Here is a 27648-nt window from a genome sequence, read left to right as displayed (position 1 = left end):
TACGGTTCAGATTCCTATAGTCTAGTTACCAGTATAAGATAATATATGTGATCCCCACTGGAGACTGGAGTATTGTATGTGTTGTACCGTACCAGTAACCTATTGTAGAGGGTCTCAGCAGGGGCACAAATAGCCACAAAGCAAATATTGATTGAGGAAAAACACATTAACTTCAGTTTTAAATGCTTGAAACATAGTGTATCCAGCATCATGAGGAAGAACATTGTAGAGGTTAGTGAATGATGGAATTAAATGACTGAAAGACTGTGGTGTATTACCGGTACCATACATACATATGCATGTAACACGGGGAAAGACTTCATGACAAAAAGCTGCAAGGCTGTATCTAGGTTATCCAAGCCCAAATGATAATTGTTTGTCAAACATGTTCCTGGCTGTTTTAAGCACATACTGTTTGGTACTGGTACTGTACTCAAGACTGTAATTTTCATCAACGAGACATGCTGTACCAGCAGGCTTCAATCAACATTAGACTGTGCTTTGAAATTTACTGGTAGACATTCTGAATTTACTCTAGTTGCCCTTGAACCTTTGTGAATTATTAGTGTCTAATATAAACCCCTTTCACAAGCTTGTGTTAACCCATGGCATGCAACTTACCCCCGAATAAGTCAGTTCAGGGGCATGTGACCTGCTTCATATAGGCTAAGTGAGATTTCTAACAGTGCACTGTAAGTTTCTCGCGGGAGCAGCATTACGCGGTTTTTGTGGAATATTAGGCTGTCTGTCACCTCTCATCTCCACTCCAAGGGTTGAGGCCAGAAATAAAGTACGGTACTGTTACATTAGCCACTAGGCTATGAATAAAATTCATTTACCAGTACTAACATCCATTCACAGGTCTCAAATCTGTCTCAGATTTTTTTTTTTTTTTTTTTTTTTTTTTTTTTTTTTTTTTTTTAAATACTGTATAAGGTTGAATGCAAGGCCAATTGTGGCTAACAGAAGAGAGGGAAAATTGAAACAAATAATAAACCATAGCACCTTATAATCATATTATGGCTTATTGGACAGTCTGGCAATTTACTGAGGCTGTGTGACAGGAGTGAGTCCCACTTGTATAGTTGCCAGTTTCCCGCCAACTGGGAAATTTCTGACCACAAGACTAACTACAATATAGCGAGTCAAGAAAACAAAAATTTCATGGGTACGGTTGGTGAGGTACAGGGAAATATGAGGAAGTTGGATCCTACGTAAACAATGCAGCTCCTCCGCCCACGATGCACAGCATCACTACATGTAGACCTTTTATCAGCACCAAGGTCATAGTGATTTGTGTATGAATAGTTTTTTATGTTGGTACAGTTGGTCCCGTACTGACCTAGAAAAGGGTGATGGCTATATCACAGTCTTGTCTGATGTTGCTTTGGTGGCTGAAAAACCTGCTGTTGTTGAGTGAAATGTGGACAGTGTAGCTAGTGCTGTCAGACACTTTGCAAAGTGTTTTAACCCTTACATGCCGGGGGTTTTCCGATGTCTCACGCTCCTCCCTATGGGGGATTTCGTGATTTTGGGAAAAATACCCTTACTTCAAACCCCAATATCTGCCAAACCGTTGCAGCTAGAGAAAAAATTAAAGACACACAAGACTCATCAACTCTTCCTCTTTCAAACAAAGTATCCCCACGTCTCCAGGTGGTCCTGTCGATGAGTAAGGATAAGTTAAAGTTCAAAGGATGATGGGAAGACACTTGCGGCTGTACATGTCAATCGGCGTTGCTATTTGCCCAAAATCGTGACAGCCATCCACGTCAACCAGTGCGTAGGGGTTAAGCATCTCAGATTGCCGCCAGTTAGTGTGCCATAGTGCTCGCTTGCCTTTGATTATCTCCCAGTTATGATTAGTCCTAGATCAGAATTCATTACACACAAGGGAGGTTTGTTTTCATTGATTTACAGAAGCTAATTTTATGATTTAGAGCATCTATGAAATACAGCTCCCCTGGATTGCTTTTGTCTTTTCTGGTAGGCTTTGTTTTCCAAAGCTGAGCCTAACTTCATGGCATGAGACTTTGAAGTGTGAAGGTTGTGTCATGCTTCTGTAATCCCCTTAACCAGCTGTTATGTGCTCAGCTCTGGATAATAGACTGTCCCTGAGACTCCAAGTATTCAGCTCTCAGTGTCAGAACAGCAGTAGAGATAATAATACGGGCATACCCCGGTTTAACGACCTAATTGGTTAGGTAAAACCCCATCATAAGGTGAGGTATCGTATATCGGTGGACAGTACACTAAATCCTCGTAAATTGCATTTTTATAAATCACGGATTTGTAAATCACGGCTAAGTGGCTGTCAGACTGCCGGCACCCTTAAATCGCTGTTAAGTCACGAAAATCACGGACCCTGGCACCGAAGTGGGCCTTTTCCGAGGAGAATCGTAAACCACAGCATTTAATTTGAAAATTGCCACCCAACAAGCAATCACTACCTGTCCTTGGTGGCAAGTGTGCATACTAATGCCGCCACGTTGTTGTTGTTCTTCCTGCCAGTCTGCACACTACAGACCATCGCCGTGGAGTACGAGAGCTACCTGCCTTTTTTTGTGCACCTTCAACCCCCCCGCCTCCTACCTTCCATTGCCGCTCCTGAACCCCCGATGAAGTGCTCTAAACAGTATGGCATCAAGAAGCAGCCGCTGTTGTCGTACAGTCAATGTTTGGAGCTCATTTGTCGTGTTGAGAAGGGAGAGAAGCTTTCAAGGCTGGCGAAAGAGCTTCTTGGGAAGAAGGAGCTCAGTGATGTGCTTGTTTACGTAGACTTGGCCAAGGAGATTGTGAAATCCATTGAACTTGATGAGGAAAGGCGTAGTGAGAGTATTGGTTACCTAGAAAAAGCTGTGCGTTTTTACAAGGAACTGCATAATCGCAGAGTTAATGAGAAACATCAGGAACTCAACACCCACTATTTTGCCCGGGTAAGGGCAGAAGCTGAGCTTGAACTACAGCCTAGCCCTTCACACACTGAGAACGTGGATGACGTAGCATCTGTCATCTCTGAGGCAGACTTTTAGGGCTTCCTGAGGGAGGCAGAGGAGCTGGAGAAGGGAGAACAGCATGAGGGAGCACCCCCACCTCATGCTGAGAGGTTCTGAGTTCTTCCCAACACCACTCCACTCCATTCACTTAAGCAATATCGTCATAGGATTAAGGTGAGATCCCTTAACATTGCTTATTTCTATTAAATACATGCACTGAATATTCTTAAATTTGTATGTTTGTGTTTGATGGTGCCTAGATAGGTGTAGGTAGGGTGCTGTGGGGGGTGGTTGGCCAAAGTCCAGACCCAAATTCATTTTTCACATGAGTTGTTATTTATAAACCATGGAATTTGTAAATCGTGGCAGTGGTCCAGACCCAAATTGCCGCGATTTACGAGGATTGAGTGTACTTTTAACATGTATTTCAATGTGAACTGTTTACCAGCCTTGGGTTTCCCCCCAAACCAAGTCCAAAACCCACCCAGATGAGCCCAAAAACAGGTTTAAAGGCAATTTAAATGTCCTAGCAGCTGTAAAGGAAGCTAACCTAAGCCTAACACCTGTAAATAAGTCACTAAAACCAACAAATCAGATCTGAATATCGTCAAATAAAGTCTGGAAAAAATCAAGCTTAGCAAACTGTACCCCAAAATGACAATGTTTACCCCACCTATAGCTAAAACTCATTAATCAGTCTAAAAACAATTATAAATCAGCCTAAACACACAATTTTAGTCAAAAATATCATCACAATCGGTAAGAAAAAATTAAAACTCATCGTTAAACCAGGGTTTGGCCATCGTTAGGCGGGGTACGGTGCAATTTCTACCCCGGGGTATCGTATATCAAGGTATTACTGTAGTAAGTTCTCATTATACGTCAGGGATGTGTTCCAAAATGTTAGTGTTTTCAAACAACCGGCACTGTAGAGTTGGGGATATTCATATGTCAGCTTTAGCTTTGGTGACATTGGAGCTTTATCTATCTATCTATTTCCAGACGCCATAATCCCGTATGGGGTGGCCATTTGACTCTGAGTTATTTGTTTTACAGGGAGGGGCACTAATTAACAGACAGTATTTCTGTACATTACTTCGTACTTGATTGCAAAACAAGGACATGAAAAAGGCAGCATGGTATATAATGAGGACCTATCATATTGTCCTATACTGGTGCATCTGTAGGCCCATTTGCCAATACTAATTGCTGGTAATGGCAGTCAAAATATTTTATCACACTCCATCAAGCAGCTTGTCTGGCAAAGATTCAGGCATGTTGACTGTAAACGGACACACACAAACACACACATGCATTGTGTAATATTTATATATATATATATATATATATATATATATATATATATATATATATATATATATATGTGTGTGTGTGTGTGTGTGTGTGTGTGTGGAGAAGGTACAAGGAATGACCCCGAGGCTGATACTGAGCTTGAGAGAGTTTTCATACGAGGAAAGAATGAAGAAGCTAGTTTCTAACTCATCCTGAGAGGAGGGGGAGAGATTTAATCATGATGTTTAAAGACATAAGGGAACTGGAACAGTGGACAAAGAGGATTCTTTCTGATGGGTGATAAAAGAACATGAGAGAGAGAGAGAATGTCTTAATGCCAAGAAATTCAGTTTTCCAAACAGAAGTATAGATACTTTTAATAACTTGGCAGAGGAGATAGTGTGGGCGTTGAACACCCGTGTGTTTATAGCTAGAGTGGATAAAAGCAGATATGGAGACAGGACAACACAAAATTAGTTCAGTTTCTGTATACTACAACTCTCTCTCTCTCTCTCTCTCTCTCTCTCTCTCTCTCTCTCTCTCGTATTAGGGGAGGGGTGGCTTCGTGATTATTATGCCACTTCTGTCTTACTTTGTCAGAGAGTTTAGTTGTATCACTTCAGGTGTTTCAAGGTCTGTTTCGGCCACGTCAGACGCTGTTTGGTTCATTCAGGCAACTTAGGTCCACATAGAATGATTCAGGTGCACTTGGGTCATTTGAGATCATGCCAGGAGAATTTTTGCCCTTTGAGACTACTTCACCTCCATTTTAGCTACGGACCTGTGCGTTCAGAGATGTTGAGACCCAAAGACAGGCCTCGTAAGATCATTGCATATCCAATTTGGTCACCTTGTCCTAAAACCGTTCCATCATGTTTACTTCTTTGTCCCTTTTTTCTTCCGTCCGCCTCTTACTTTCTCCATGTTGGATGTTGTGGATGGGACTTAGAGTTGGGGTAATGGAGGGAGTTTGAGTAGAGTGGAGGGGGTTTAGGACTGGGATAATGGAGGGGATCATTGGAAGGAATCAAGAGTTGGGTGTAGTGGAGGGAGTCAGAGTTAGGAGCATCGGAGGGGTCAGAGTTTGGGATAATGGATGGAAATCAGAGTATAGGTAATGGAGGGAGTCAGTGTAGGGGTAGCTTGATAGAGGGGAATTAGAATGGGGGGTAATAGAGTGAAGCTGAGTTAGGGGTAATGGAGGGGATCAGAGTTGGGGATAATGGAGGGGATTAGAGTTAGGGGTAATGGACAGTAGCTCTGCCTCTTATTCTCTCTCTTACCTAACTCAGCTTCCTGTGAGAAGTGGCCGCATTATAAGGACCTCGTACAATACCGGTACTACATTTCCTCATAGGCAGGATTTTAATTCCCCCAGTGTCTCACCATGTTGTCTTACCCTTACCATTTCTGGTCTTCCTCATCCCTTTTCCTCCTCCTTTACCCTTATCCTGTCTTTTTTTCCCCTTTCCTGTCGTTGTTTTCCTTTTTCGTGCCCTTTCCCCTTCTGTTTTCATCTTTCCCTTTCCTCTATTCCTCTTTCATGTCTTCAGCTTCGTTTCTTTCTTCCTCTTCCCCACTTCCGGCTTCCTGTTTCTTTTCTTGGCTTGCTCTTCCCATTACTTGGTTTCGTTTCCCCATTCTTGTCTTCCTCTTACCCCCTCTTAGCTTTCTTTTTCTCCTTCATAGCTTCCCATTTCCTTTTCTTGAATTCCTCTTTCCCTTTCTTGGCTTCCTTTTTGTCTTTCTTAGCTCCCCTTTTCCCTTTCTTGATTTCCTTTTCTCTTGGCTTCCCCTTTCTCTTTCTTGATTTCAACTTTTCCTGATTTCCTCATTACCTTTTTGGGCATCCTCTCTCCATTTCTTCGCATCGTCTCTCCCTTCTATTTACCTCTCATTCATTCATCCATCTCACCTTCATCCACTGTCCGTCCGTCTCTTATTCTTGTTGCCTCATATGGTTGATTAACAGCACTAAGTTTCTTTTGTGTGTTCCACAGTAACCCCATTGTTCCTTGAATTAACGGTACACACACTTTTGATAGTAATGTGCCTTCATAACCCTAGTGCGGTGTACAGTACGTATAGCGTACTTTATTTACCGGTACGTCTTCAAGCCTCATCTCCGCATCTGCACTTGACCAGTAGCCTACCGATAAGCGTCATAATTGGAACTTGTATACTGTAGAGCCAAATGACTCTTTGTTCCTTTGCTTGCATTCTTGTTTCCATTGACTGGTCTTAAATGTCCCTAGCTACCACTTACCCTTGAAACAACCTTTGTTCAGGTGGTCATGCTGTCGTCATTATTCAATACACTCATGCTTTCGTCTTCATTCATTACACTACTGTAATTTAGTTGTAGTCTATGTCAGTTCCTACACTGTTCATTTCTTTACCATAAACTTTTCTCACGATACAGTCCCAACTTTTGTTCCCTTCAGATGTTATTTCTTTATTGTCGCCTCTGTTCAGGATTATAATTCAGCTTTCATAAGTATACATTTTCAGAATCAGTGTACAGACAGAGGCACACGTTTCTTCCCAAAGTTTGATGAATACATAACGGAAAAACCTAACCAACTGAAACACCCACTTATAGAGATAGGGTTTTCATTTAATATAGTCAGTTGTATATATTTTTTTTCGGACGGAAATGGGAATATAATTGTCTCTTTGTATCTTATATTTTTTTCACGTTTCTGTTTTTCATTTCCAAGTAGTTCAGCATCACCAATGACAGGTCCACTCATTTTGTACCCTACACACCATGCTCCAGCAACGCTCCCGTCAACAGTGTCCTCGCTTTCGCTTCGCGGTACCCCCATATAGGCCTATCTCTACATCACTGGCACACAGACGCAACTATGTTTCAAACCAAGTGTTTTTACGATGGTGTTGGTTAGAATTATTTGAGCCAGTACCTGACGATATATGTTTATCGCAGAGAAGAAAAGACTGCTCTGGCTAGAGGGGTGAGCTATAGCCTTCATTAACTCTTTTCGTACGAGACGTTTCCCCTAGGCTGAGTGACTCAGAAATCTAATTCCTTTATACTCGTACTGCGAACACTTGGCAGAGCTTGTGTATCTACTCCACCAAATATCTTTTGTAGGTCTATATTTCGTGTAGATTCCAGACTTCCGTGCCTCATATACGAGTATTAGAACACAGTTCAATCATCAGTTCACATGCACCGGCTCCCTTGAAGCTGCTCTGCTTTACATACTAAGCATCCGTATCTGCTCTCACTTTTGTTAATTAGTATTCTATCATGAACCTTACCTACGACCTTTGAAAGGAATATACGGTAGGCTGTGCTAGGTACCTATGTTTCTTCCCTCTCTCATCACCCTTTCTTTGATCCACCGAATACAAATACCGGTACTTGTTCAATTATGCCCCTACTAAACGGTCATATTCACTTAGAAAAATCTTTTCACATTGAAGGGGTTTATTAAGGCTACAATTTTGTCATTCTGTTCAAAAAGTCAATCTAGCGCTGAATAATATCGTCAGAAGATATCGAGAATGAATTGAAGACGATTCCCCGGGCTTAACGTTTGAATAAAGGGGTAGTACTGCACCACCCTTCCAGCCCCCGGGCACATCCCTTCCTTGTGAATATGCAAGATTGATTCAGGCAGTTCTCTCTAGTGACGTATTTGTAATATATTTCTGCCATCCCATACAATTTAACTCAGCTTAGGAAAGACCTTTCGAACCGGTAGGGTTCGCTTTGGCTTTCATCAGCCATTTCATTGCTAGGGCACTCTAATAAGCCAAATAAAATCGTCCTTTTCAGTCCGAGGGCCTCATTTTTATTTTAGTATTGCTACCCGGACGATTTTATTCAGCTTAGAATTGGCCTCTGCTATTGAAAGGATTAAGTAAGGCAACCGATACCGGTATATATGTCTTAAGCCTTCCAGCTCGAAGTCTTCCCAGAGAGGAGTAAGATCGTCTGGAACCATCAAGAATAAGATTTTACGAGACATTATTGCAGCAAAGAGTAAATACATACCCATCAACTGCTACCTTACCCCCCCCCCAACCCCATTTCTGTATGCGTCCTCTCCTTGCTAAACATCCCTTACTATTCACACCATATCGGGGAAGACGAGTAGCCTAATCCCAACTGTCGGGTGATAAAGTCCTTTCTTAACGTAGCTGGATAAAGTCGTCTTGCTTTAGCTGGAATTAAATACTAGATGTGTCTCGAGCCTGAAAACTAATTTTAATAGTAATAACATTCAGGCTTCTGTGACTCACGCGGTTGGAAAAAAAGAATAATAATAATCTTCTGGTGTTAACTGGAATAGAATGGCAAGAATAGTCTTGATGATGAGATTACTTAATCAGTTGCTTAACTCTTACGTACGGTCGTCTGCTTCTGTGGTTCGAGAGAGTGAAAGGACAAAGTAGCAGTAACAAGGACTTCGTAATTTGGTCATGACTCTGACACAAGTGGTCATTGTATCGCCTGAAGTAACCAGCAAGGATCTTGCCATAGTGTGTGTGTGGGGGGGGGGGAGGATGTATAAAGCATTTATTGTATCCCCAAGCTCATGTACACTGAATCCAAACAGCAGCAGCAGATTGGGTATATTTTAACTCAATGTGTGCGTGTGTGTGTGTGTGTGTGTAATTCACCGGGTCGGTCAGGATCACTTGATGGTCGTGATCGTCAGCTTTTTACCCTCCCGGAAGGGAGCTGAGAGCTCATATAGTCCGATCTAAGGACAAGGCTGTGACCTTCACACACGCACACACCCGTCCCCTTGCTCAAGGGGGACAGTAACCACCCACTTCGTCAGTGAAACTTTTCGCAACCCGAGCGAGGCGCGAACTCCCGTCCACCAGTTGGCAAGCGAGAACGTTACCACTACACCAGCGAGTGTGTGTGTGTGTGTGTGTGTGTGTGTGTGTGTGCGAGCAGATGAACTCCTGAAGTTGAATAAAGTGTGTGTGTGGGGGGGGGGCTCTGTGGGTGCATGTGTAGTGAGGGAGGTCATTGGTTGCCATGGTGATGTTTTGTTGAGAAGGACACACCTGTTTGTCAATTTGTCCTCGCCGAAGCAGTTAATATATTCATCAGATAATTTTCAAGATAAACTGAAGGACAGTGTATATGATCATGGGGACAAAAAAAACAAAAAAAAAAAAAAAAACAAAACTATATACATCTCTGTTTCCTCTGCTAACTATATGTATATTCCACTAGCGCTGTTCTTTTTCTTTTTTTTTTTCTTTTTTTTTCTGCCTATGGGTGATTGATATGATGTGTCAGAGAGGAAAGGGCCAGGCATGTGAAGTACACGTAGTGGAATAATGAACGAACTTTGCCCTCGACTGTACGTCTTTGCATTGGACAATCATGGTCCCTGTATCAGAGTCCTTATGCAATATAGCTGCGTTGTTCCATCGTTCATGTTATCTGGTAACCTCTTCAATTCAGTGACGTGTGTTTTGTTTTGTTTATGGTATTATTGTGGATTTTTTTTTTTTCCCATCACAAGAGAGCTCCTAATGTTACCTAGAAGTATTAATGAAAGGTTTTGTGAATCTCCTCCAGTTCGGAAGTATTTTCGGTGCTGAATAAAATCGTCTGGGGATAGCAAGGGTAGTATACGCTCTCCGATGTTGTTTATGAAACTGACTGCCATGTGATGAAAATATGAATGAATGTAGCTGAGTAGTGTGTTTTATACCATTTACTGAATGTGATTTTCAAACACGCAGTACTTGAATAATGCATGAAAGACTACCGAATTTTAAATGAACATTTAGTGGTTGGTATAGTTACGCAGAGAAAGGACTAGTAATGTAAGACAGATATTGAAGCTATTGAGGTGCATTCTAATCATAGTATATATTTACGAAGGGGATGCATGGTACAAGTTAGCTACACTGTTTGCGTTATAGGTTTGAGTTACCGGGAAATCCATGTGCCAGATGACATTTATGTGGTTTCCGATTCCGGTTTACTTTGTATATGTAAAGTAGATCAGGATTTTGTATGGAATTTTGGGTGGACTGTTTATGTGAAGAGAACTGTATGATTTGAGATGGTGTGGTGGCTTGAGAAACGGACGAGTAGCGTCAGATATTTCGTTGCTGTGCAGGCTCCATGACGTTACCTCAACACCTGCTGCTCCAGCACCGTTTACTCTCTTACCTAACCTACCGCATCCTACTTCATCTTTACTTCTTTGCTTTTCTCCTTCTGCATTTGGAGTTTGACATTGGAAAAAAAAATGTAAATTATGTTTCAGTTGTTAAGTTTCAGTCATTGAGAAAGTTAATGCAGCATTACTTGTTGGATACCTCACACATTTCCCAACTTTCTCCACCCTTTCGCTTCGTAATCAAGTAGTCCTAAACACTGGCTGGTTGGGGTTGGTTGGGCCATCCTCTTGACCACCTGTTCCGGGAAAGACAAGGAACCGTACCGTACAGTCAGGGACAAAAATACCTTTTACATCAACGCGTCTGGTTCACACTTAAGTCATGTACAGTACTTTCCTTCCTGACGCATATCATAAAGGAGCATAAGGCTTCTTTTGGATTAATAATGATATCCTGTAGAGGATAATGAGAAGTTGGATATTAGACCAGCTTTGTCCCCGCCTGTAGTGTATGTGCCTGAAACGTCCACAAGAATTCAAACAATTTCCTATTGAGGAAGTTCATACTATTTGTTGAAACAGTCAACGAATATATTTTAAGCTGCGCTTTTTATGTTCGTCACAAGACACCACATTATATGAAAGCAGCACTTACATTCTGATTAGTAAAATTAAACTCTGATCCCACCAGGGCTGCCAAGCATACAACACACATCTTCATATGTTGTCTATTCCTCCGCCGTACCTCGCCGTAATTCGTGCTCGTCTCGCCTGCGTGTCCTTGTCTAAACCAGGAAAACCATTCATTTCGTCAACCCCCCGCCCCCCGCAATATCCAGCAAAAAAGAAAAAAAATAAGGCGTACGGTTAGTATAACCCATGCATTGTATATTCATTACCGGTTTCCACAAGATGTATTCTATTGTACCTATCTTGTATCACTACCCATCACTAGCTTAGCCCATACAGTCCATTCTTCTCTGCCTAGCTTATCCGTTTCTCTATCCCTCTCCCCTGGCATCGAATTTCTGGAAGAAATATTTACCTTACTCTTCAGTCCGTTGACGTATTTTACTAATATAGTTTATTCTTGCTACCTCCAGACGATTTTATTATCGTAGTTTCCGAATGTCTTGCAGTGAATGAAGTAATGAAGACCATATCTGATCCCTTGCGTTCGAAAAGCCACCTCTAAGTAAAACTGGCAGTAATATGAATGTAAAACATGTCATTGGACTGAATGGGTTAAATCCTCAGTGCAGTGCTACCCCTCATCCACCCATGTCCACCACCACCCAAGCCCACCTGCATATACTGAATCACTATGCATGCATGTACGGAGAACTGCAGCAAGACTGAGCATGCCTTCGACTACGACGTCGTTAATGTCTTTCCTCTCTTCAGGATGAGTTATTTTTGTTGGTTTTGTTGACGGTTTGGAAATCAGAATTGTTATATATACCCTACTGTATGTAACTAAGCTTTAGTTATTCCATGAATATATATATATATACTTGATGGTCGTGATTGTCAGCTTTTACCCTCCCGGAAAGGAGCTGAGAGCTCATATAGTCCGATCTAAGGGCAAGGCTGTGTGACCTTCACACACGCACACACCCGTCCCCTTGCTCAAGGGGGACAGTAACCACCCACTTCGTCAGTGAAACTTTTCGCAACCTGAGCGAGGCGCGAACTCCCGTCCACCAGTTGGCAAGCGAGAGCGTTACCACTGCACCAGCGAGCGGTGTGTGTATGTGTGTGTGTGTGACCTTTGGCTGAGGCATGCAAGTACCTCCTCGATGTCAATGTTGAATATTGCACACGTTTTGAGAATGTATAGCTTTTTTGGAGGATAGTAGGAGGTAAGAGTAGGATAGGCTTTAAGTGGGACGGATAGTTGAAGTGACAGAGGATGGGGTGAGGTGAGAGTGGAGTCACAAAATATTTCATGAAATTCAGAGTGTATGAAGTGAGGTGAGAGATGAGAAGCGACTCAGTTTGTTTCCTTGTCTGTAAGAATGCTAATATTCATTTTTTAAAAATATCTTTTGTAGTCTATATTGTTGATGGACTTTATAATAATACCTCCCCCACACATACACACTATATACCATATATATATATATATATATATATATATATATATATATATATATATATATATATATATATATATTATATACCGTAGTTAGAGAGAGAGAGAGAATCTTAGTCTTTAAGGAAGACAGTACCCAAATATTCGTTATTTCTAATAACCATATAAAGTATTTCCACACTGAGAGAGCTATAAATTCCCTGGTAAATTACAGTATGCTTGTACAGAGTATCGGAATGTGCCCTCACCCTTGCATCACTTTGTGTGTGTGTTTGTGTCAGTTAAAACAGCAGTAATAATTGTTCCCCTATAAACATTGTCAGTGTTGGACCAGGTAAGAGAGGAATGACGTACTCATGACCCCATGGTCGACTGCGTGCTGTAGCTGGCCACAGTTTCCAGTATAGCTACACGCGTACAGTGATTCAGAATATGCATCCCTCGTTGCTTGTTATTGCATCACATCTAGTCTCCTCTTCACCTGTCTAACCATCCACCACGGGTTTAATTTCTGGTTTTCCCTCAACGCAACGTTGCAACTGTGGTCTCTGATTTAACAGGCGGTTGCAGGTCATGTTCTGAGGGAAGATTAGGACTTATCAGAATGATCGTCTCTCATTGACCATATGTGGATGATAAGCATTAATATCAGCCTTCGTTTAGGAGCACTTAAGTCTGACCACCCAAACCTTAGCGTTTATTTATTTGACAAGATTAAGTAGTTTGTAAGGTTGTCCTGTTTATTCTTTTGTCTTCACACTTACAAATGCTAAACATTTCACAGTACAGTTATAGTGAATATAATAGTGAAATAAAATAGAATTAAAAAAAAAAAGCTAGTAAAAGCCAATTTATAGAGATTTGTTTATCCTGTGAATTGGTCTGACACATAAATTCGGCCTCTGATCTACGGATGCTTCCCCTACTCAGCTTCCTTTCTCAGCCCAGCCATGCCGTACGGTGCCTCATTAACCTGATCTAACCGTCCTAAGCATTTCACTCATACCCTCCTAACCTAACCTAACCTGCCCTACTTCACCTCCATAACATGATCTTCAGTGTGGATGTTAAAGTTTCAAGATAGTTAATAGGGTCGTAGGGTTAGGGAGGGTAAGGTTACAAGGCGATTAAGAATCCTGCAAGGTTAGTGGGGTGGTAAGGTTAATAATACTTCCTAAGTTTGGAAGTAGATTGTCGTAACTTTTGGGGAATAATAAGGTTGTTATAGTGTCAGGTTTATCAGTAGGTTAGGAAGATGGTAAGGCAGTTTGGTTTGGTGGTGGGTTAAGATTCCCTAGTAAAACACCATTAATACATTGTCCTCATCACTAAACTGGTTAATAGGCAAGAAAACAAGGGGGCGTTTTGAACCCCTTCGCTCTGATGTATTTTTCTTTCATTTTATTCACATCGCCAGACGACCTTATTCAGCTAAGGAGAGACGTTGGGTAGGTTAGGCGTAGCCTTTTTGACTTCCTTCAGTATTACGGGTTTCTCCTAAGTTAAAAAATTGTCAAGAAGTAGCAAGAGGAAAGTAGAAAATAAATGTCATCAGCTTCAAGAGGTTAAAGTTGAATGGTATGCTCCTGCTGTATAGGAAGGTGGTCAAAAGACTCCCATGTTTACAGCGCGAGTTTGTGTATCACTAAGAGTAGGCAAGCCTGTATAGTTTTTCTAATTTAATTTGGAAATTGGATTCGGCGGTGTTAGCTAGCTACAGTACTATGGTAATGTAACGACACCTAGTAACGCATTTGAAAATTCATCTTGATATAACTCGTAAGCCTTGTGGGAACAACTTGCCCCTCTCATTTCTTTTGATAACACCAGATAATTTTACTCGACACTGGGAAGTCTCCCGAGGTTTGACGGTTAATGATGCCCAGCTATTATTCAGAGGTATAAATAGGCTACTTTTAGGGCATATATATCATAGAATGACAGTTCAGTCATTATGGTTTGTCGAGTGAAGTCAGCACGTGGAAGGCAGCTGACAGTGCAGCTCATGCTTGTCGACCCCACTCACCTCCAGATACGATAAAACAAGGACGAATGTGGTGACCAAGGTCTGTTCTTTAGACCTTGGTGGTGACGATACCGTGCGTGAAGCATCAGAGTTGTGGCACCTTGGTACCCGTACATCGACCCCCTGCCACTCGAGAACTAGCTGCTGAATTTAGGACCACGTGTACTCCATACACTTTTTGTAAACAGTCTATGCTATCCCCTTCACCCAAAGGACTTTTTAAAATAATGTTTTTGTTATCAAGCAATTTTATTCTGCTCAGGATAGCCGTTTGAAATTACAAGGTTAGATATCTACCCTTCGTTGACCCCATCACATCTAAAGAGAGGTCTTCCGCTCTCAGGAAAATCGTCTGGTGGTTGCTGAATAAAAATAGCGTCCTCCTATATCTGTGCTGTACTTGTTATCGCCAGACGACTTCATTCAGCAGTTTGTTGAGCAAGAAAATTCGATATTTTAATATTCAGAACCTGCTTTGTGATATATACTTGCTCACCTAGATAAGTGATATAGGCCTATACATAGCTCGCCTTCCGGCCTGTTAACTTCAGGATTCGAATCCTGGTGCAGCCAGTTGGCGCCACTCGACTCTGGTATTCATCCACTCTTCGTGGGTTGGTAGGTAAAATGATTACCTAGGATACCAAGGGGAGGTAACTGGTGCGGCCAGTTGGCGTCACTCGTCTCAGGTGTCCATCCACCCTTTGTGGGTTGGTAGGTAATATGAGTACCTAGAGTAATACCAATGAGGGAAGGTAATTGTGGTAACGTGGATGATGCAGTATCCTTGTATCTCGAGCTATTGGGTGAACATCCCGCCACAGTCTCAGAGGCCTGCATGTTACGGAGATGAACATCGTGGCTAAGACCCTCAGGGCGTCTTCCCTCCTCCCCCCCACCTTTAACTTTCCTTACCTTTACCTAGCCAAGATAAATGTGTTCAAGCAGAACCAGTATTGCTACTTCGAAAGAAAAAAAAAATGGTTGTTAAATGAGTGACAACTTCCACTCTGTAAAGTATTAGTAACCCATTTTTTTATTGAGATTCTGTGTGTGTGTGTGTGTGTGTGTGTGTGTGTGTGTGTGTGTTTACGAGCGGTGAGGTAACACTGATACGTGTGTCAAGATTCAAGATTATGACAGGGTATGAGTGTTGCGCATAATTGTAAGGTAACCAACAATCGTAAGTTATTGTATTTGTCCACCTGGTGTTGCTTAGTTGCCGATTGTTGAAAGAGAAAAAATGATTAAATTTTCCATTGTAGCCGGGCTCTTTGTTTAAATATGTACCGGTATGTAGCCTACCTGTACGTAATTTTCAAACTTTCATTACTCACTGACCATTGTATGTGCTACTGCTAGAAAGTTTTTGACAGCCGAGGTACTTATAGCGTGCTCTTCTGATATTTAATTTATTAAAATCATAACACATTAAATTCCGAAGTCATGAGCATGACGTAGGCTGTCATCTCGCACGTTACCAGACATTTAAACGTGTGAAACACTGCGCACTGTATTGGAAAGTAAGGCCAAGCGTATCATACTCTGTATTATCACAGTTATGGCGCAAAATGTTGAAACATTATTTTTGCACTGGTACAGCGTTTAATGTTTGGCAACGCCCCTTGAAGAGTATAATACCTGCTATTTATGTATTCAGTTAGCAGTTTGTCTCATTGTACTCTGAATGAAAAAGCTAGCCATGTTTGATCCTTCCATTCGTGCGTAAGACCGTGAATCCGGTAACATGTTTCATTACTGACTTCTTGCTTCCTTTAGATGATTGCGTTCGACTTAGGAGAGAGTAAGCTGGACGAGTTAGGTTATATCCTTTCTTTGACTCCTCTGGTACGAGAGGTCTCCCAGTCCAAGGTTGAATAAAATCGTCTGGAGGCAGCAAAATAAACCAAAGACGACGTCACCCTGTTGAAGGGTTTAAGCCAGTGTTCTTAACCATTTTATAGTCGCGCCTCCCACAGCAGTTGGAGCTTATGGCGGCACCTTTCCCCTTTCCATTATTTATCAGATTCTTACCCTACAAATATACCTGTATATATATATATATATATATATATATATATATATATATATATATATATATATATATATATATATATATATATATATATATATATATATATATATATATATATATATATATATATGTGTGTGTGTGTGTGTGTGTGTGTGTGTGTGTGAGCCTCTGTGGTACAGTGGTAGAGTGTGCGTTTCGTACATGGGTGACCCAGGGTTCGCGCCCTGCCAGGGTAATAAACTTTGGGAGTCTTCACCCAGCCACGTACTGCATTGGCAAACACCAGGGGAGCTGTGGGTGGACCAATGTCGCTTACTATAAAGTAAGCTTGCACCCAGTCGACTTGGTTCACAGACTACATACACATCCAAAGCAACTCCAACACAACAATTACACTTACAAGCACTTCTCACCCTACATACAATCTCCACCAGACAGCCTAAACCACGTGGCAGAGATACATTGGCTGTATCGTCCCGACTTCGGTTGGGATAGGCCGGTCCTGCAGTGGACACTCAAACGGCTGGTGAGATGAGATATATATGCGTGTGTATTATTAAACACTGATGCGCGAGCACACATGGCACCTCCTTTTGCTTCGCGAGCAGGGATATTAAAGGAGAGGCATTAGCATGATAGACAAGTAGTAGACAAGTTCGGGCTTAGCAGGCGACTGACACTTGAAGTTGCAAGTTTTAATTTTAAGTAAAAAAAAAAAAGATGGGGGGGAGGGGGGAGTGTGTAATGAGCGAGAGATGGAAAACAAGCGTGAAAGAGCAACGTTTTCTTGTAAGTTGTGAAAAGCTGAGGGTTCATCCTTTAGTACCAGATTTTTTTTGGATCTTTAAATTTCTCTCCAGACGGCCAGAACAAAGAGAGAAGGAGCAGAGTCGGGCAGGAGACAGATAAAAGAAAGGAAACCTAATTCACGTGGGTACAAACATGTTACGAAGGTTGAAGCAGAGAGAAAATTACTTAATAATGATTGTAAACCAAAGTTTCATCAAGATATACGCACAGTTATTCAAGCCAGTCATGGCTGTTCCTCTGGGTGGGTCCTTTCGGTCACAGCAGTCTGTTACGTCCACCTAGAGTGGCGCGCCCCCCGCTGAGAACCAGTGTCAGTCATAACTGTTCCTTTGGGTGGATCCTTGTGGTCTCGCCAGGCGGTTACTCACGTCCTCCTAGAATGGCGCGCCCCTCACTTTGAGAACCAGTGGTTATCACCACCCTGTTCGTTATCGCCGATGCATATTGTTTACACTGGTGGGTTGGTCTCATCGTCCCTCTAGCTGCCATACAATTTAGCCTCGCCCCTTTGCAATATTGTCTTTGGTTTTAACTGTTGTGAGGCACCAAGGGTCGTGCTTGTAAAAGAATCCTAACAAGCTTGCAGGATGTCTGAATTTAGTAATATCAGAAATAGTTTGTTTTCCAAGCTTTCTCAGAAATGTTCCTCAAATTTAAATGTAGAGTGTATGGAACTGTTTGAATGAAGCCAGAAGTATAAGCAATTTAAGCTTAAGTAAGTTTATTAGTACAGCCTCTGGGATTGTATTTTTAAACAATCTTAAATCATATGTTAAGGTGAACAGGTACCGGGTATCCATAGTAGTTCCTTATTGTCAGGAACAGTTTTGTATTTTTCTCTTTAATACTAGCTATGGTTTGTTTGTGAAGTGTTCGGTAGCTGTATGAGTGAGAATATACACTGAGTATAAGGAAGTAATATACCCAATATACCCAACTTAAGCTAAAGATACACCCATGTGTCTAGGAGAATGGTGTGCAGTCGCTAGGTTCATTTTCATGTTTGCCGTCGCCTTTGAGAAAGTTTGAATATAAGTCATAGCCACAGCCATGCTGCCCAACCCACAGTGAGGCCCTATAGAATATTTTTTTTTTTTTTTTTTTTATGTGTCCGACTCTGGGCAAAGGCTTCAGGGCCTATATCTCGGGGGCAGTAGCCTATCCCAAGGCCCAGTAGTCCTCCTACACCTCCACATGTCACCACTTCGGCGCTAACACCCAACGTCCATATTGAATACATGCTAGGGCTGTCTCATACAGGACTGGTGTATTGGTATTAGCGGGGGTACTTTTATGACATGTCGGCGGGTCATCTGGTAGATCATGAAAGTCTGCTTTTTTATGAAATTCAAATCCTTAAACTGTTCCCTGCCCCAGCCGGGATTCGAACCTGGGTCCATCAGGACTGCAGGCCGCCTCTCTACCGATTCAGCCACCGCCTCCCCCTAGCCACCGCCTCCCCCTGGTACTAACTATCCACCACCATGACAGTCCATCCTACCATGTCCTTTCCACCTGCTTCACCTTTTTCTATTCCCCCCTTCACACACACACACACACACACACACACACACAGTATTTATTTGTAGATTCAAGATTGGCACATTAGGCGTAAATGAGTTTAGCATTTTCTTGTTTTCATATTGCTTTTCCTGCAACAGAATACTGTTCATTGGGATTTTTGAAGAAATCTAAAACTACCTTTGCATGTTCTGCTGTATTCACTCGCCATGTTCTATGCTGTAATAAGGCAGTCAGTACAATCGCACTGTACTGTACTCTTGTATCTATCTATATATTGCCAGACACCACAATCCCGTAAAGGGTGGCCATTTGACACTGAGTTAGTTGTTTTACAGGGAGGGGCACCAACCCTCCACCAACCCACTTGTTGACACGTAGGGAGCACGTATGGTTTGGTTATATGGTTAACACCCAGCGTTGTAAATGGTTTCTTGACTTACAGGAAACCATTTGGCTTTTCACTCATTGTAAAGCCACCTGTAATGGAAAGAAAAGGAATAAGAAGTGACAGGAAAGATAGGAGAAATAGGAAGAGAGGAGGGCAGGCACAGAAAAAGAATGATAAAAGCTAAGGAAGTAGGCAGCACTGCGTCAAGTGAGTGGATGATGGTCGCCAGCACCTACCACAAACTGATGGTTAAGAAGATCCTGTTAAGTCCACAATGCCAAAAAATCATATTACTTCAGGTAGTTTGCTTCATTAGGCTACCATTACTGGGTAGCGATTTCTACAGTTATATTTATAGTAAAAGTATCGGTATACACCTCTGATATGTCGGGTGACTTAGGCGGGGGAGGGGAGGTAGTATGTTGGCAAGAGAAGGAAGTAGTGCATGTGCAGAAAATAGTGTCCTGATGCTGCCAGTCACTTTGCACTGCTTAAGTTAGTGTCATTTGTTCCTTTGTTGTCCCAGTGCCAACTACAGTATTGCTCTGCTTTATATTTAGCAATGTATCTATAACCCTTTCATGAACATCCATTGTTGCACAATATACTGTACCGGTAGGCTAAGAGATGTGTAAATTTTTAGGTGACTCATCATAAGTTACTGGTATATGGATTTCTTTATATTTTGTGGATTTATGATACTTAACCCAGGTTATGCCATGCAGTGAAGTGGGCCTACCAGGACCAGTAAGAATATGAGCATGTACGGTACAATGTTAAGCCAACAGTACAAGATATGTAACTTGTTAGTTTGTGTACTTTTTACTAGCTTGACCTTGAATGAGTGTTGTGTTTAAAGCTGGTAATTTTGAATTTGTGGTTATATATATATATATATATATATATATATATATATATATATATATATATATATATATATATATATATTTATATATACATACATATTTATATATACATATATATATAAAACAAGCCCATAGTTACATATTTTGAGATGATCCAAGGAGATTGAGAGGGTGTGAGGTCTGTAAATGTTAAGGTACATAAGATTCATCTCTTGTTCACAGTGCTGTCCATATGCAGTTATTGATGCAGTTATGTATCATAGCCTAGTTATAACTCTCTTGCACAATTGTGGTACCATATCCTACCATTTATGAGACTTTAGCACAGTGAGAGGCACTGATAAGGACCCTACATGTGGTAGTGTTGTGCACCTTGGATGGAGCAGTTGCAGTATCCACCCAGGAGCTAGACTTTCTCATATTGTCAAGCACCTTGCCATGGGAAAGACACTAGGTCAACCCTGATGAGACACTATCTACCACATGGGGACACTGGATCCCTGCATGGTTTATGTTCTGTACAGCATCTGTAAGATGATTCCACAAAAGCAGTTACCTACCTGTGGTCGACAAATCTGCTCAGTCTGACAGACTGGTGTTAAGTATCAGCACCAGCAGCAACAACCATCATGAAGTGATTATGTTGCCCCATAAGGAGCATAGGAGCCTGGGGCTAGGCAAGTTGGTCATGACATTTAAGATGAGAGTGACCAACCTCACTCATCCCTGAGTGGCATTACGTGAGCAATAAACCCCAACCATCCCTTGGATATAAACCTTCACCAGCTCAGTCTGATGGGAGTGCTGTAATTACCCACTAAACCACCAGGTGCCCAAATCTGGTTATATGGTTACCACCCAACTTAGTAAATGGTTTCCTGGTGTACAGGAAACCATTTGGCTTGTCACTCTGTGTAGAGTCACCCACAGGCAGAAGGAAGAGGAAAGAATGAAGGAAAGAAAGAGAGAAGAGGGAGTGTAAAGTCACCCGTAGGTAGAAGGACGAGGAAAGAATGAAGGGAAGAAACACAGAAGAGGATGGAAGGAAAGGAGGATGGAGGAGAGGAAGGGCAGACACCCAAGAGCAGCACTACATTCATTGAGTGGATGGCGAGTGCCCCCACCTACCACTGTTATAATAACAGTAAACTCTCAGTTGTCCGCCGTCGCAATATCCAGCACAACGCAGTATCTGGCGCTGCTGGTTCGCCCACATTAAAGTAATAACCAGCGAAATTATTTAATATCCAGCACGAAACAGGACGTAATCAGTGGTTCTGTGCAATTTCCAGCATTAAGGTGTATCACCTGGCTTATAAATGGTAGCCAGTGGGTGCTGTGTAACTGTATCACTACTGTATCATTATTTATTTTATTTAATGCATAAGATTCATCTTTTACTCATGGGAAAGTTTTTAGGATAGAGGTTTGAGACGGATAGTAATGCAGTTCCAGCTTGGCGCTGAATATTGAACCAATGGGGGGTTCTATGCAGTATCCGGCATTTTGCTTTATCCAGCATAGGGCTTGACTGACTTATTCCTGATAATTGAGAGTTTACTGTATTATTATTACAGAGAGAGAGAGAGAGAGAGAGAGAGAGAGAGAGAGAGAGAGAGAGAGAGAGACCCTGCTGGAGAACTGGGTGCTTTTGTATATGTTTTTGTATAACTGCTTTACACAACACACTCAGTTCTTTATCACCTCTTAGGTTTCAGAAGTATCAATGTCAGTTGAATTGTAATGCACAGATCATGCAGAGGATAACTTTCTGTAATGGTCAGTAGAACCTGAGTGATGATGCAATCACTTTGCATATTAAGGTGACCAGCCAAGGAGTTGTGTGACAGTTCATGTATCACTCAGTTTTCTCACTTACAAGCTCAATTGGTGTGAATTGTCATTCAGAATTGTAATGCACAGACCATATTGAGGATAATTATGGCACGCTTTGGTTTGAAGTGATGATTCTTTCAGTGGTGGGTAATAGCATTCTTATTGATAATAATAATTCATTACCACAATCTTTATTAAACTATGAGCTGGCCAATCACATACTGTACTAAACAAAAGATATCAAAAATTGTCGATTGTTAAAACAAAATATTATATAATGGGAGATCATATACTGGGGAATGAGTGTATATTATTAAGTATGTACCATAGCCTGTTTTGAATGGGAAGTAAACTAATACTGTATATGCATCATTTGCAGGCTGTGCCAGTCCTCAACAGCAGCTTCAGTAAATGTACCCCCTGCCAAACTTGGACATGTGGCATCACTAGATGAGAAAAGGGAATTCCTGCATCTCTTCCCAGACATTGTTCGTGATCTTACGGAGGTTGGAACAAACTCTGATATTATGGATGCACAGAAATGGTATGCGAAGGTAAGAATTAAACCATTTTTATTTACTGATACCTTGTGAAGATTACATTATTTGTGAGCTGGAGACTGTAAGGATAGACTGAGTAAAAAAAAATCTTGAGGTAACCTAAGTAAAATTCGTGTTTGCATCAGCTGTTGCCAAAGGGTTATTGCAATTAGACTATAGCCTATAATGGTAAGATTTTTCTCACCTGAACAAAATTATTTGGTATTAGCTAGAATTAATAGCTGTGTGTACCAACTCACTTGAACTAGTGCTGCCTACATCATAGTTAACTTTTACTGTATCATTCTTTTCCTGTGTCTTCCCTCCTCTCTTCCTCTTTCTCCCATCTCTCCTGTCACTTTTGATTAGTCATCTTTCCTCTTCAGGAGGCTTTACATTACGTGACAAGCCTCTTGGTTTCCTGTAAGCCAGGAAGCCATTTTAATGATGGTGTTAACCATATAACCAACCCACATGTGCTTCCGACTGGGAACATAGTTCACTGAACGGAATGGCTCTGCAGGGGCAGCTGCTTGCTTGCAGTTTATGGGTGTGCTTAACCAGATAGGATTGAACAACAGCTGCTGTTGGTACACACTCTGTGGCCAGACGCCACAATCCCCTAAGGGATGGCCATTTGTCTTTGAGTTTGTTGTTTTACGGAGAGGGGTGCTAACCCTCCACCAATCCACTTGTTGACATGTAGGGAACATGTTTGCATTGGTTATATGGTTACCACCCAGCATTGTAAATGGTTTCCTGGTTTACAGGAAACCATTAGGCTTGTCACTTAAATCAAAGCCATCTGAAAAGGAAAGAAGAGTAATGAAAAGTGACAGGAAAGATAAGAGAAAGAGAAAGAGGGGAGGGAAGATACAGACAAAGGATGATAAAGGTGAAGGGAGAAGTAGGCAGCAATACATCAAGTGAGTGGATGGTGGTTTTGAGGGTAACATTATTTGTAAAATCCCTCACCCGGTCAATGTCCACCGAAGTAACGTTTCAGTGTACATTAGGCAAATCAGCACAACAAGCACTACAAGATGAGGTGGTAACCAAGTGTTTGGACAATATGGGTCACTACCAGAATGGAAGACAAAATTTTAAAAGGTTCTGTAAAATAATTAACCTGCTGTAAGGTTTTATAATTTCTTTGTTTAAATGTTATCAAAATATATATTTATGAAAGGCGGGGTGAATTTGGGGGAGGGTAGTCAAATGATGAGTGACAGAGCGACTTGGAGGCGTTTTGTCTGCGGCCACCCTTTGCGGGATTAGGGCATTGGGCTATAGATAGATAGATTTCATATACAGTACCTGTTTGCAAGATTACTCGCATGATTAATGAATACAGCAGGTAATATCACTAAAGTCATCATATGGCGTCCGAATGACTACCGTTAGAGGGTTATCAACCTCTGACCCAAGCAGCCCTCATATCCCAAAATACATCATCCATGGTTACATATTACTTCCCATGAAGCATGCACAGAAACTTATTTGAGCTCCTGTGCAGTATAGTGTTTTGGAAATGTGGAGGCATAATGTAACCGTGATATCACTTTGGAAACTTGGAGACACCATTTAATGCTGTTTATTTCATTTCAATAATACACCTCATTAAAATAAAGAAACATTGAAAGATGATTATTCATGCTGAATCATGCAAGTTCATCCAGACGAGGAATATTCAGGCATACAAAAGGTTAGGTGAAGCAATTTTTAACCCTTTGGCTACTAGAATTTCCCTTAGTGGAACAGGTCTTGTGGTAGTCCCAGTTAATTGTTGTTGGTGGTGGTGGTTCATCTTGACATGATCCTGGTAGACTACTGGCTGAAGTTATCCTTCTCCTGCTGCCCACCATCTGCCTGTCTGGGGATACAGAATGAGTTAAGGAATGCTTATGTAAATGGGCAGTAAAGCTGCCCGGTTGTATCAGTAACGACAACATTAAGGCATCCCTGTCTTTAATATAGTGTAACTTAATGCTTCCTTACAAGGTAAAAAAGGTTGATTGACTATGCTAGCTAATTATCATAGAGGTAGCTTTGAGACGAAGCAGTATCCAGATGCTTTGGCAGTGGGAAGGAAACTGGGAAGCGGAGTCTTTGTTTTTAGGGTAATTTTGTTTGTTTACAAAAGCTCCAACATGCTTACATGCATTTTCCTTTATTGTCTGATGATGGCTTTCTTGAGCAGGATACAGACATGGAGAAAAGTTGTTGTTATATCACCAGTCAATTAAAATCTAATAAATGTTTAGCATACTGTAGGTTTCATTATATGCAAAATATAAAAAGTTTAGGTAGAGTTTCTCATTCTTAGCACTTACTGATTGAGGCATATGATAAGGCACTTGATTTAAATAATGAGATGAATTACACAAACTGTACTTATAACTGAAAACTATGCCGTAAGCAGATATGTGTTTGCAGTTTAGTCATACTTGAGCATTAGTGTTTTGATATAAGCAAATATTGTAATGCTACAATACAGTACTAAACAGTTTGATTGACATTTATGCACAAAAAAAGATAATAGTGTAAGGCAACATTTCTCCATTGCAAGCTTCTGGCATAATTGTGTACTTTCAGTTGTTCTCAGTTTAACTATGTGTTGCACTGTACAGTCTTTTATGGAATAATTAGAACTGTGAGCTCTCATTTATTATACATTATTACTGGTAGGTAGGTAGTGACACCCACCATCCACTCACTCAATGTGGTGCTTCTCTCGGGTGTCTGCCCTGTCCTCTCCTCCATCCTTGTTTCCTTCCATCTTCTTCTGTCTTTTTTTCCTTCATTCATTTCTCTTCCTTCTGCCTACGGGTGACTTTACACTCCCTCTTCTGTCTTTCATTCCTTCATTCTTTCCTCTCCCTTCTGCCTGTGGGTGACTCTACACTGAGTGACAAGCCAAATGGTATCCTGTACACCAGGAAACCATTTACTACACTGGGTGGTAACCATGTAACCAAATTTTGGCCCCTGGTGGTTTAGTGGGTAATTATTGTGCTCCAGTCGGATTGAATCAGTGAAGGTTTATAGCCAGGGGGTGATTGGGGTTTATTGCTCATGTAATGCCACTCAGGGATGAGTGAGGCAGGTCACTCTCATCTTAAATGTCAGGACCAACTGCCTAGCCCCCGGCTTCTATACTCCTCATGGGGCAATGTAGGATTGGATGATGGATGGATGCTTTCTATTTTGTAACAGGTTTTGCAGTATAATGCAGTAGGTGGGAAAATGAACAGAGGATTGGCTGTTTCGCTATCTCTCAAGTTGATAGCCGCACCAGAGCTCATTACTCCAGAAAACCTCCGTCGTGCTCACCTCCTTGGTTGGTGCATTGAACTGGTAAGCTTTTGTAAAGTTTGAGACATTAAAAAACAGATCACAGCACCAATTGCTCTTCTCTGTTATGGTAGTTAAACTTGTTTCTCAGGATGATAATTTATTGCACAGGTCATTGTTGTTATTTGATGTATCAGCTAAAATTCTGTATAATTTCTGTTGTAAGTTATACCAGTATGTGGAATTAAGGTACACATATTTCACAGTGATTATTCTAAATGACCTTGGATATACACAGTTTTAGATTGCTGTTGTATCACAACTCGTATCTTAAGAGAACACCATGTGTTTCCTTTCTTCTTCTTTATGTTATAGGAGGGTGATGTAGAGAAACACGAGTTACCGAGCTTCCACCCCGGCTGGTTTCATTCATTGGCAAAATTGAAATGGAATAAAGTTTTGTTCGTAACTCTCCTGAAATTTTCCTGATTCCTCAGCATTTATTATTTACAATATTCTTCTTTGAGAAAACTTAAAACTTGAAGTTCAGCACAGCCATGCGAGTCTTCCAACAACACCATCGTTCCTTAGTTTACAACCCCAGCCCTACCCTACCACCTTCTATGCCCTATCTTGCCTCACCCACTCATCTGTGCCTGTGCCACTCTTGTGTCCGCATTCCTTCACCCCCACGGACACGTGTACAGTAATCTGAAAACAAGTATCCATATATATATATATATATATATATATATATATATATATATTTATACCGGTATATATATATATAGAGATAGATAAATAGATAGATAGATACACACACACACACACACACAGGTACTCTATATCATTCACATGAGGTCTGCCCAAAAAGAAACTAAACTAGCTGTCAGGTGACTTTAAACTCCCTCTTCTGTCTTTCTTTCCATCTCTTTTTTCCTCTTCCTTCTACCTATGAATGACTCTACACTGAGTGAGAAGGCAAGTGGTTTCCTGTACACCAGGAAGCCATTTGCTATGCTGGGTGGTAATCATATAATCAAATTATGGGGCCAGGTGGTTTAGTGTGTAATTAAGGTGCTTCAATCAGATTGAGCTGGTGTAGGTTTATAGCCAAGGGGTGGTTAGTGTTTACTGCTTACATAATGCCACTCAGAAATGAATGAGGCTGGTAACTCTTATCTTAAATGTCATGATCAACTTGCCTAGCCCAGGGATCCTACGCTCCTCATGGGGCAACATTGGGATTGGATGATGGATGAATGGGAGTATGTAAGCAAACCATGAATATTATCTGCTGATGACATCGTAATTTACAGTATTATTTTGTCTTGTTTTGGTAATTTTTTTATTGATTTTTTCTGTGTTGTTCCGGATTTGATCTTTTATCCTCTTGTAAGCCAGACTGCACTCTACCTGTTCATAGTACAGTATATTCAGTTCACTAGATTACCACTGACTTCTTAAGTTACCCACCAGACTCTTTTGTCATAACTTTTTTACTTCCATGTTTTGACAAGAAACTATCTGTCTTTTTATCTATTGCCAGATGCCTCAATCCCGTAAGGGGTGGCCACAAACAAATCGCCTTCATGTCGCCCTGTCCAATGCCACTGCACTTACCTGCTCCCAGCTTACACACCCTTCTCTCATATACCCCTGCACTCCATCCCTCCATTTCATCCTCAGCCTCCCTCTCCCTCTCCCTCCCTCTACCTCACTCGCATACACCTCCTTGTTAGTCTCTCGCTCTCCATCGTCTCCACCTGGCCAAACCTCCTCAGTGTATTTCTCCTAGCACTTTCTGTTACATCCACA

At 41.4% G+C, this 27648-nt stretch overlaps 1 protein-coding gene across 7 annotated transcripts in view; it reads left to right on the top strand.

The window, feature by feature from the left end:
* Positions 1 to 27648, top strand: part of Fpps (Farnesyl pyrophosphate synthase) — a 64469-nt gene that overhangs the window by 8098 nt on the left and 28723 nt on the right. For all 7 annotated transcript variants that reach the window (XM_080281419.1, XM_080281413.1, XM_080281417.1 and 4 more), the window contains exons 3-4: positions 22377 to 22551; positions 25753 to 25893. In XM_080281419.1, the coding sequence (XP_080137545.1) occupies positions 22377 to 22551; positions 25753 to 25893 (316 nt within the window). The remainder of the gene's footprint in view (positions 1 to 22376; positions 22552 to 25752; positions 25894 to 27648) is intronic.

Source organism: Coenobita brevimanus, chromosome 89 (assembly GCF_032717465.1).
Source record: "Coenobita brevimanus isolate Jiangsu-jjx chromosome 89, ASM3271746v2, whole genome shotgun sequence".
Lineage (NCBI taxonomy): Eukaryota > Metazoa > Arthropoda > Malacostraca > Decapoda > Coenobitidae > Coenobita > Coenobita brevimanus.
This window is presented reverse-complemented; position numbering and strand designations above follow the sequence as displayed.